Source organism: Ailuropoda melanoleuca, chromosome 2, assembly GCF_002007445.2.
Source record: "Ailuropoda melanoleuca isolate Jingjing chromosome 2, ASM200744v2, whole genome shotgun sequence".
NCBI classification, from domain to species: Eukaryota; Metazoa; Chordata; class Mammalia; order Carnivora; family Ursidae; genus Ailuropoda; species Ailuropoda melanoleuca.
The window spans coordinates 35,166,524-35,178,524 of record NC_048219.1 but is presented as its reverse complement, the minus strand read 5'-3'; the positions used below and the strand labels follow the sequence as shown (position 1 = coordinate 35,178,524).

At 42.7% G+C, this 12,001-nt stretch overlaps 1 protein-coding gene and 1 long non-coding RNA gene across 7 annotated transcripts in view; one reads left to right on the top strand and one right to left on the bottom strand.

Moving 5' to 3' along the window:
- Positions 1 to 12,001, bottom strand: part of NFIA (nuclear factor I A) — a 586,444-nt gene that overhangs the window by 367,097 nt on the left and 207,346 nt on the right. The window contains exon 1 of one of the 6 annotated variants that reach the window (XM_034653528.1): positions 5,045 to 5,250. The exons of the other annotated variants lie outside the window; for them this stretch is intronic. Within the exon in view, the coding sequence (XP_034509419.1) occupies positions 5,045 to 5,047 (3 nt within the window). The 5' untranslated portion in view covers positions 5,048 to 5,250. Of the gene's footprint in view, positions 1 to 5,044; positions 5,251 to 12,001 lie in introns of those variants that run through there. 6 annotated transcript variants of the gene reach the window in all.
- LOC105239746 lies at positions 5,262 to 11,841 on the top strand. Its single transcript, XR_004623241.1, has 3 exons — positions 5,262 to 5,694; positions 6,330 to 7,615; positions 10,952 to 11,841. It is a non-coding gene; the product is annotated as an uncharacterized LOC105239746 (long non-coding RNA).

Below are 12,001 nucleotides of genomic sequence, written 5' to 3'. Positions count from 1 at the left end.
GTGGGCGCAGGGTCGCGAGTTCTCCCGCACCCGGGGGTTTCAATTGCCCCGAGCGTGCGGGGCGTGCGGTGGGCTCCGTCGGCGGCCCCCTCCCCGGGTTTTTTTTTTTTTTACAGAAACCGGCCTGCCGGCTGCAGAAACGCTGAGTCCAGATTTCAGCGTGTCATGGGCTGCAACCCCGCCGAAACACGTGCGGGGCGTCCGAAAACACCGCCGTTCCGCAGTCAATCGCCCCGATATTAATTAACGCATTAATAAGAGGGCGCCATTAGCCATGTGCCCACACAAATGGCCGTGCAAGAGGAATGCACCCGCATGGAAACAAAGTTACTTTCTTAAAGCTGTATTTCTCTTCCCCCCCCCCCGAGCACACGCGCGCACACACACAGAAACACGCGCAGACACGGNCAGGCTCTCTCGCTCCCTCTGCCCCCCCCCGCCCCCGCTTCCCCGCTCAGCGCATTACTGGGTAACGCAGTGAGGAGCAGTTACAGTCTGTACTCCCGGGCAGCTATAGGCTGCCACAGGATGTGCTTAAGCAAACAAAACTACTTTTCCTCATCCCCATCCCCCAAGCCCCGCCGCAGACCTTCGCGGACCTCGGTGGAGGACTTGGGCAACTTTGCCAGGTTGCCCTGCGCTCCCGGTTCACTGTGTGGGCACGTAGAAAACCAAGGAGAAGGCCGGGGGGCAAATTTGCATGTATGCAAATTTTTAAAAAATCAGACCTCCTAGGTAACTTTTTTTTTCCCTCTGAAATGCGGTACGGCTCAGAGCCTTGTAATCTCTCCAACGGAGCTTTCTGTGGGAATAGATCGTCGGTAGAGGTAATTATGCACAAAATCCTGCAAACTTTGTGCAGCTTCAGTCCTGTGGCATTCAGAAGCGGGGGTGGTGGGGAATAATTTCACACAGAAGAGTCACCGGATTTGGGGGGTGGGGGGGGTGTCTGGAGAAAAAGAGGCGGAGATTAATGAGCGTTCTCCCTCCCAGGACTGTGAAACTAGTGGGTCTGAACAGACGCCATAGAAAAAGTTCTATCACGTTCAGAAACAACAGTGGTTTAGCTGTGACATCTTTTTCTCTTTAGGAGAAAAAAAAATGTGAAAGGGATGTCCCCTAAGGGAACGGAGATATTCTGGTCCACAAACGCGTGCCCAAAACTGGACACAGGCTATCATTACCGTCCCTGTTCCTGGGACACCTCTGGAAGGGTGCCTTTTAAGAATCCCCTCTTTTTTTCTCCCCCAGGTAATCGTTCTTAAAATGGAAAAGAGCTTCCTGCAATTATATTAGGTTTGCTAAAGTATTGTTTTGGCAGAAAAGGGGGGTGGTTTTTAGGGTTTGGCAAGTTGCCAGTAAGCCTGCTTTTCCAGTTTTTTTAACCTCATATTTTTTTCTCCAGGCTTTCCTCCCTGATTGGGGGGGGGGGCGGGAGAAGAAACCAAACAAACAAACAAAAAAAGCCCTTCTTTCTCCTGCCCCCCATCCCATCTCTTCCTCCTCACCTTCCTAACTCTAGTTTGCAGTCTGCTGCATTTGCGAATCCTTCTCAAAATTCCAAAAGGAAAGATCAGGGTGAAAGGCACTGGCACACAGGGGAATCTGCACGTTGGGAGAGCTTACACAGCTAGAGAGCCTCTGAAAAGAGGAAACTCCTGTAGGAATGCCCACTCTGCAGGTGAGTGTGAGGTGACGTGCTAAGGCCACTCTCATTCAGACTACGCTCCCCCACCTCACGCCCTCCCCTTTTTAAAGTAAGGGGCATGAAATATGTCACTGGAGAAAGCAAAATACAATCCTCTGAAATATTCTGCATCTGTCTAAAATCATTTTATGCTTGTTCTCCAGTTACTTTCTGGCTAAAATAATTTCTGAATGCCTGAGACCATCTTCACACACCCGCTCCTAAATATCCTTGGAAATCTCTCAAATTATTTATTAGGGGGCAAGGGGAGATAATGACTAAAATCTTTAATGAGAGAGTCCCATTTTCCCCAACTAAACAACTGTTTTCCCTTGGTTCCTCTTCAATTTCAGTAAAAGAGAAATGTCCTAAAAGCTAAGCCGAGTTAGACAACCTCCCTGGCCACGAAAACCGTTGCTGGGATCTATAACTTCAACTCGCTCCAAGTTTCCTCGATAGAAGTTTCTGGCTGGCGGTCCCAACATGTAACTGAGGCACAGTGAGAAGTTATTGTTCCGTGTGTACTCTTGGGAAGTTCTCTTCCAGCGCAGATTAAAATCTTTCTTTTGCTGTATTAAAAGATAGACTTCACATCTGCCTCTTTCCAAAACAAGAAAGATTCTTACTTTTAACTGAATCTCAAGAAAAAGAAAAGGAATTTTTTAAAAAAGGACTGGCACATCGCCCTGCTTTTTAAAAATAGGGAAAAGTAATTTAATGCTGATATTTCTAGTTTAAAAACTTCTTTTGTTGCAGTAGTGAATGTGCCCGCGATTTCCAGCTTTCTGCGGTTAGCAATATTATCTTAAGTAACTTTTGGCGCCCTTCGTAAGACTTTTGGATATGGGACGATTGTTTGCGCCCTCTAGGCAAGGGCTGGATCCAAGTTCAGCACCAAAGCCCTTCACATCCGCTCCTGCTTTCTCTCCTATCTCCGCCAGCTCCCGCTCCCTCCCCCGCGGAATGGGGGGGGGGAGGCGGGGGAAACACTACAAAGCACGGTTCCAACTACAGCCTTTGGAAACAAGACTGAGAAAAATACAGTAGAAGAGTTACAGTTACAGAAAGGCTTCTGGTAACTTTCTCTCCAACAGGCATAAATTTAAACACACACACAAAGAAACAGATGTTCCTCAAAGGGCAGTCTCCGGGTAAAAACATTTCTAACTCTTTACCCTCTTCCCAAGTTGCAAAAGTAAATCCTTGTCCAGAGTTCACAAAGATACTTAAGACACTTGAGAGAGAGCAGAGGTGGAAGGAGGAGAGGAGGAAAGGATAGTAGAGAGAACAGTTGTAGGAAGCAGGTGAACTACAAAAACTAGTTTACTGCAATCATATAAATGACCCATTGTTAGGAAGGATAAACCCCTTATTGGAAATAACTGCTCCGATCATTTATTTTGCAAGTGCTAGGAGGCTGTCTTGAAATGGGATTGTCTTTGCGCAAAGGAGGCTCCTGTCATGCTCTCTGCTATCCATATTCTTCCTGGCACAGAGCCCAGCCTTGCATTTACTGTGTTTTATTTGCAGAAATGTTACCTTGCCAGCTTTAGTGAAATCCTCTTAAGATATATAAATTACGTCAATAAGGTTTCGCTTATATGTACAGCTCAAATACCTCTCATTTTGGAGGTTACTTGATAGGCAGATCTTATTAACATGATTTAGCTGTTAATGCCCAAAGCAGTGAAGATAAAATTGGGGTTCATAAGTGACAATGCCATTAACTCCATAGTTTTTACCAACACTAACTCTATCACTAGCATTTTCCAATATTTTTCCCTAGTTTTTTGACCTACCGGTCACTTGTATGTAGATTTTTCTTAGATGCATATAATACTAAATTGAATAATGTCGCTGAACTGAGCATCCAAGTGGATTTTAACGTCAAATTTCCAAACCAGATTTGATTAGAAGGCCTAAAGCCTTGGGAAATAGTTCAATGGGAATTTAATCCAAAGATGGGAAAGAGCCCATACTATTTTCCATTCACTTCCCAACAGAATTAGGTGTCTACAATGCTCAGAGGGAAGGAGGAGATGGATCTGCTTTAGTTAGAGGCTGCCAGTTACTGTCTCCAACACAAGCTACTGCAGTTGGTTTCCACTGGATTGGTATCAAAGACTTGTCCAAGAGGCCAGACTCCAACTAAGAGTTAGCAAGTCAGCAATCTTCCACACACACCCTCCACAGGGGTTGTTGTGGTAACAAGAACAAATGTGAACTTGGCCAGTCTTAATATCCTATTTGCTACTGACCATATATTCAAACAGCAGAATTCAAGAAAAGTGGAGAAAAAACACTCTCTTCCCCTCTTCCTTTCAAATGTATAAAACAGCTGTCAGTCCACCTGTGAAACATTCTCTCTCCCTTAAAACTGTTGCTTAGGGTTCAAGAAGAGAGGCATGCCTATTCCTTCAAAGTACTTGAAAAGTGAAAACTTCTAAGATAACCAGGAAGTTTTGCAGTGCTGTGTATTCAATATGTTACTTCCCAGAGCTTAATACCGTCCGGTAGTTCAGACAAGTTTTCAAGCCACGCATTTTTAAAAGTTGAACCTCCCCTTCCACAACAATTAACAGCTTCCCTGAATTTAAAAATAATAATTAATACAAAGTTAATATTTCTCTAGAAGAATTTTTCTAACTTTTTCTGAAAGGCAATTAAGAAGGCATTACAATTCACGCAAGAATTCCCCAATCAGTTTTTTTTTTCTTAAACTCAAAAACACTTTCCTATTGTGCTTGCTAAATCCGGAAGAGCTTGTATCTTTGACAGCTTGAACCACACCATCCCCTTCAGAGCCGCAGAGAACTTCAGATCTTTTCTGCCCCGCCCCCTCTGGCTACTGAGAACCATTGTACACCCAAGCCTCCTCATGATTGGATAAAGCTTTTGTCAATCTCCCAGGTTGTCCCATTGATTAGAGGATCGAATCGTCAATTATTCTCCGGGTCCAGACATTTCTTTTCGAGTTAGGTTGACTGCTAGGGCCAGACGTCTTTTTACGGAACGGAGCACGTACAGATTTTTTTTTCCTCCTTTCTGGAACCGAGCAAGCGCTAGGAGGAAAAAAATGTCAAGCTCAGCAAATTTTTTCAAATATGGGGGAAAAAAAAAGGAAACCCGGTCTCTGATGCACATAGCCAAAAAAAAAAAAAAAAGCCATCCACAAAGCTACGTCTTTAAAACAACACCATCACAATAGACATTCACCCAGCAATCACTTAAATGCATATGCAAGCCAGAGAAATTTTAAAGTCTTAACCATTAAACAAAATCATTCTACCGTTATTGTTGTTTATAAAACACACATCGTATAAACGCAAAATAGAAAGTTTAAGATGTACCACGTACCATTGCAATGTAAAAAGTGTACGTGAGAAACTTTAAAATGTTCAGACGAATTGCTTCGTTTGTTGTCCCCCTTTTTTTGCATTAAAAAAAATCTAAATAAACTTGGAACCGTTGAAAACCCGGAAGAGATTTTTTTTAAAGCTGTTGGCCAATTGCAGGCTTCTTGGAGATTTTTTTTTTTTTAACTCCAAATCAGAAGGCTTTTGCAATTGCAATGCGCGCTCTCTGCCTCTCTCTCTCTCTCTCTCCTCTTTGATAGCAATCCAACCCGGGCTGGCTGGTTCTCAGATTCTCTCTGGTTTTGCCTTGTGTGCTTTGGATTGTACGAGACTTTGCAGAAGTTGCAATCGATTCGCAGTCCCTCTCTCCTCTCCCTACCCCCTTGTTTATTTCCGCAATCGCTGCAATTTGCATAGTAACCACGCACGAGGCGCCGGCGGCTGCCTGCGGAGGGGGCCAGGAGGGGGCAGGGAAAAGGCCTTGCCCCCTTCTCCCCTCCTCCCGTCTCTCTCCCCGCCAGTCTCCACCTCCCCCATGGTGCGTGGCCAATAGGAGCCCCGGCATTCAGCGCAAGCTCCGGTCGGGACACCGTTCGGAAGAAAAGCCCCTGTGTTACTAGGCCCTGCTCGCAGGATCCTGTTTTTGGCGCGGTAAAAGTTCCCCTGCTTGCGGTCCTCGCAGCCGGTACTAGGGATATGTGAGGATAAAGTACATTTGCCTGCGGTTGTGCGGGTTTTGCACGTTTTAATCAAGTCTGCACACCTGCTTTCTCGGTTTCTTTTTCCATAGCCTCTCGTGAGTTATTAGGCTAGTTCATGATGGTTAGTGAGAGATTTAACCTTTATTTGCACTGGTGTAGACCAAGAGTTAAAGATCCTTTTTGGTGCATTAAATCACGAGAGTGCAGAATGTCACAGAGAACTTGCAGTGAAATAAAGCTTCTACTCTCTGCAGATGATTGAACAAAAAATTGGTAGGTGGGCTCCCTGAAGAATAAAGTTGTTCCTTTAAAGGAGATGCAGTGAAATTCTAGCTTAATTGCCAAGCACCTACCTATGTCAATATCCTTACAAAACCGAGATTCCACAAAGTTTGATCCCCCCCCCCTTCTAACGCCCCAAGAGGAGGGCTGTGTTTGGACGTTTGAAATGGGGAGGGGGGAGGCTGCTAAAGTAGTTATTGGAACATTAAGTCCTTCATCTAACTGATTCCCCCTATTTCATTAAGCCAGGCACTTTAAGACCGTTTCAATGTCAACCTTTTCTGTGTTTGTTTTAAACAACAGACTAGCCCTTGGTGCAGTGGTGGTGCGGGGAAGACGACGCTAAAGGAAGGGAGTGTCCCTTTAAATGGAAAGCATCACAACCAGGGCTATTGCGTTTGTTTGCTCTGCGTCAGTTAAGTAGCTTTGGACATTTTGCTGAATAACTGAGTTACAGGAAAATGTGTGCTTAGCTCACTTGATAAAAATTATCCAATAAGAAGTCAAGAGGAATAGGAAGCAACCTGGCAGTTGTCTGATTTTCTTAACTGTCCTTGGTGAAGGTACCTATTAATTAATAACAGGACCTCGCACGGTTAAATTAGAGGTTAGAGAAACCTCCTATTTTGTTTTGAACCACATTTTTGGCTTTAGGCTTGCACTTTACAACAAGCTAACTGATGCAGCATTACTGAAAGGTATGGTACTGTGGCCACGGGTGGTGGTAGACAAACTTTGCTGTTCTGCTCTGCCTCTTAACAGATTTAGAGACTCTTGCTCAGAAAGTCTGTGGCATTTAATCCTGGCCCCTCCACTGAGCATCCATTTCAACTTGGCATACTACTTTCACTCTAGAAATACACTTAATGGGTTGTAGTGGCTTAAGTAAAAAGAAAAAAAAATTTTTTTTAAGTAACCCAAAAAACTTCTAGGCATTGTTCAGCTGGTGCTAGGCTGTGTGACCTTGAGATGGTTACATAACACCTGTAAAATAGGACATCAACCTATTGTGAGAGTGGAGGATTGTTTTGTCAAGAGCTAAGAGCCTTTCAAATGCACAAGAGGTATCAATTTATATTGCATTGCTCCGGTAGATGCCATGGTCTGAATACTCTCTAATGATAAGCAAGTCACGCCCTGTTAGTAGGTGGTAACAGTGACTTTTGGGTTTGCATCTGTAGTTCATTAACTCAATTTAATGTGGTAGGCTATCACCATTTCCAAAGTGACCTTTTATATCTCCATCTAGTCAACAACAGCATAGTATAGGCTTTGGAGTCCAACTTAGGTATTAATGTTGGTCCTACTATGTGACTCCAGACAAATTATTTAACCTCTGTAAGATTTAGATTTCTAGTATGGAAAATGGGAGCTCTTCAGATAACATATGTAATTTACCTAGTACATTAGGTGTGCTCAATATATTGTAGCTATAGTAATACCACTATTACTGTTTAATATGTACCATATTCTAGGCACATTGAATGTGCTAAGAGCTGGAGACACAGAGAAGACATTGTCCCTGCCCTCAAGAAGCTTTCAGTCCCATGGAAGAGACAATACCCCAAAATAAATAATAATGTAATGTGGTAAGTACTGGGTCCAACTTGGAAATACATAAAGGGCAATAGAAATACAGATGATGGAATAACTGATTTTTCCTGGGTATATACATAGGGAGAGTCATAGAAGGCTAAAAAAGAGGAAATGACATTGCGTTGGGCCAGAAGTATGCATTTGTCAGGTGGACAATGGAGAAGCAGGGCATTCGTGTCCAGGAAAGCACAGTGATTCAGTGTATGCACCGGGCCAGAGGATGGGGATGTATTCAACTGTGGCTAGTTGTTCTAGCTAGTATTAGCTCGTATCACAGTAACTAGAGATGAAATTAGAAAGTCAGGCTGAGGCAAGATAGTGGAGAACCTTGTGAACTGTTTAAACTTTCACTTGACGGACTGGGGAGACATCAAAGGTATTTAACCAAAAGATATACAAAGTAAACTTTGAAGATTAGAAAGATCATTCCAGCAAAGGAGGCAGAGACCAATTAGAGGTGAGAGAAGATGAAATCCTGAACTTTGCACAGAAGGAATGAATAAGCAAAAGAGAAAAAGGGAGGGAAGAGCAGAGGGTGGGAGAAAGGAGAGAAAGCAAGAGAGACCCACCGTTTGTGTTAGTTTTTAGAGACTTTGATTAACAGGGACAATTTAGGAGTGCAATTTTTCCAGACTCTCTAAAGTCCAAATACCCACAAGATATATAATAACGCCTATGAGTGAAAGAGGTTTCTTTACTCCACTTCTATATCCTTAAACCTACCAGTATTAAATAATTTTAAAATAATACCCATAACAGTAACAGTAACACACATGGACTGAGTGTTTATATTGGCTTTTCTCACCCTATGAATTTGCATTCCAGTAACATCAGCCCCACCATGCCACCGAAAATCAGCCGCACATCCAATAGTGTGACTTTGGGTTGCCAACCCCATTGAGAGCCTCATGTTTCCACGTAGGCTGGCTTTATGCCTTGAAAATAGTAGGCTCTTCCAGGAATTCTGCTTTTTGACCCAAATTAAAACTTAATCCTCTTGCAGGGCATTGATATGGAGACAGCAGCATCAGAGTCTTACAGATTTAGCAACATGATTCAAAATTGCAGTATTTTTCTAATAATGTATTTTTTAATTTGTGAACTAAGTTGAATGTTGACTACAGGGATACATTTAACATTTTCTTGATTTGAATGGTAAATCCTAGATCATCCAAAGCATTTTTTTTGGCTAAGTAATTAACACTGGCATTTAGAGGACCAACATGACAATATAAATGATAAATAAATACTAGAAGCAAATATAAATCTAGGAATTGATGAGGCTCCCTAATCAGCAAGTTTTGGCAGACTATTGTCCCCCAAAATCTGTCTCTCTCTATTCTTGGATACATAAATGAACAGTTTAGAGCCTATATCTCCTAACGTTCCTTGCAGACAGGCATGATACATGATTAAGATCAAATAGAATGGAGAATTATTGAGTCAACCTTCCGTGTCACTTGCTTAAAATAAAATTGTCCTAAACTTATGGCCTTTCCAAAGGCTGCACTGAGGTCATGTTAGAGACTCAATTTCAATTACAGAGATCAGGGACAATGATTTGGGAGACAAGGGAGCAGCAAGATGGAGGGAATCTGGGTCCCTAAGTGACTTTATGGAGCAGAGCAGCTTCTGTAGCCTAGATCATATTTAAGCCACTATGTTTTATTTTGTTGTGTTTTTTTAAAGATTTTTTTGTTTATTTGTCAGAGAGAGAGAGAGCACAAGCAGGGAGAGCAGCAGGCAGAGGGAGAAGCAGGCTCCCCATTGAGCAAGAACCCTGATGAGGGACTCTATCCCAGGACCCTGGGATCATGACCTGAGCTGAAGGCAGACGCTTAATCGGCTGAGCCACCCAGATATCCTTAAGCCACTGTGTTTAGAGATCTATGATTCAGCAGCTCAGCCTTGACTATAATCATCGTCGTCATCATCATCATCAAGACTGTAAAACAATTTCATGGTACCTTTGGATGGTTTCCTCTCTAAAAGTTTATGGCTTTTCCCCGGCTTAATACAAAATACATTTGGGTTTTGGTTTTTCATTTTTAATTTTTTAAAATTCAATTTTTTTAAACTAAAAAAAAAAGTTCACTCATCTCTCCTATTGATTTTATCATCAGTCTCCTTTTCCAGACTTTCCTTCTGCCTAATCTCTCTCTACTACCCCTCACCCCAGACACACTAAATGAGTCACTTTTCTATTTTCACCACTTTATGAACACAGCATGCATGTCCATCCCTCTCTTTCTTGGTTTGTGTGATTTTTTTTCTATCCAGAAGTCCCTAATGTTTTCTACCTGTTCCATTCTTTTTTTTCCCCCTAAGAACGAGTTTAATGCTGCTTCCCAACTCCCCCAGTCAGAATTGGCCAATCCCTCCTGCGTGTTCTTTAACATTTTATACTCATCTCTACGACAGTTATCTTTACATTGGGTGTCAGTTGTTTCTTTGTGTGTTTGTCTGCTAGACTATGAGCTCCTTGAAAGTGTAGTGCCTTTATTCATCCTTGTGTCCGTACAAGCTGTCTGCTATAATTGTCAATAGATGTTTGGTATATTAATGGGTGAATGGAGAGATGAACAAATGCTTACATTTTCCTGCCTTGCACTTTGATGTAATACAGACACCGGAGTGTGGCTGATGCAAGGCGTGGCATTATCGCTAAGGGGAAATTTTAAGTATAGATAGTAGGACATTGAGTTTGCTTTTTACAGACTTTCCATGCACGTTATCATGTCAACCCTCCTTCTGAGTAGGTGAGTCAGGCACTGTCTTCCTCACCACACAAATGAGGCATCTAAGGCTCAGGAAGCTATAGGGAGTCACTCAACATCGTTCACTTAAGGAGTGGTTGACCAGAATTCAGCTCGGTTCACATTCCTCCCAAAAGCTCTGGCTATGTCTGACTTGGGAAAGAGTTCAGACTTCAAAAATTTTTAAGTACCATTTTAATGTTTAGCTGGCTCTTATCATAATGAAAGGTAAACAAATGGACCCATCTCTTTTTAACAGCTTTATTGAGTTACAATTGATATACAAAGAACTGCATATAGTTAATATATACAGTTTGATATTTTGGGCATCCACAAGCAACCATGATACCATAACCACAATTGAGACAATAGACATACCCAACACCTCCCAGAGTTTCCTTGCCCCCCCTCCCCCATTTTGGGGGTAAGAACATTTCAGTCTACCATCTGAACACTGTATTGTTAACTATAGGCATTTTGCTCATACAGCACAATCTCCAGAATTTATTCATCTAGCCTAGCTGAAACTTTACACCCATCAAATGACAGCTCCCTGTTTCCTCCACCCCACAGATCCATCCTTCTTATCTTGGACACACACCACAATCAACTACAGGGGTGCCTGAAGACCACAGATGATGTCACGCAACTGAGCTGCTAGGAGAGTCGGAGAGAGGAAGACTGTATCTTGACTGCAGCCATGGGTGCGAAGGATGAGTGTACAGTTCACAGAAGGAAGCTAAAAGGGAGCTCAGAGGTCTCCAAACACCACATTTTACAGATGACAAAACTGAAGCTAGCAGCAGAGTGAAGTAACGAGCTCGTGGGCACACAGCTGGTGAAGAATTAATCCCTAGTCCAGTGCCAGTTTCATTCCATCACGCAGGGGATATTTTGCAGGAATGGGAAACAAGGGAATAACTACCTCTGGTATCAAAGTTGAAAAGAGGCCTGGGCAAGTGAAGAAACAGTGAATCTGATAGGAGAGAGAAAACGGTTAATCATCTAAACCAAAGGGATGGCTATAAAATTCAGGCTGGTACCAGAAAGATTTACCCAAACATGTTCAGACAGTTAAAGGATAATTTTCAGGAAAAATAAGGTAGGGTGGGGATGAAAGCACTGGTCTAGAACTGTAACTTGGTGTTAAGAACTGTGAGCTGAACTGGTTCTCTATTCTCTGCTGCTTGTGGCCTTGGGCAGTTCAATCTCTCCCTGGGTGGTTTCCTTCTCAGTAAAATGTAAATATCATCAGCCCCACTTCCTGGGGTTTTGATAGGATTCAATGAAATCATGAACGTGAAACTGTTACAAATTTAGGTTTCTCTTCCATGAAGGCCTATACCACCAACTGGTTTCTAATACAGCACAGAATAAAGAATATAGATAGTTGTATTTATCCAAAAGGTTTTATTTATTTTTTTAAAAAAAGATTTTATTTATTTATTTATTTATTTGGGAGAGAGAGAGAAAGAGACAACACGAGCAGGGGGGAGGGGTAGATGGAGAGGGAGAAGCAGGCTCCCTGCTGAGCAGAGAGCCTGGACCCCGGATCCCTGGATCCTGGGATCATGACCTGAACCCGATGGCAGATGCTTAACCGACTAAACAACCCAGGCATCC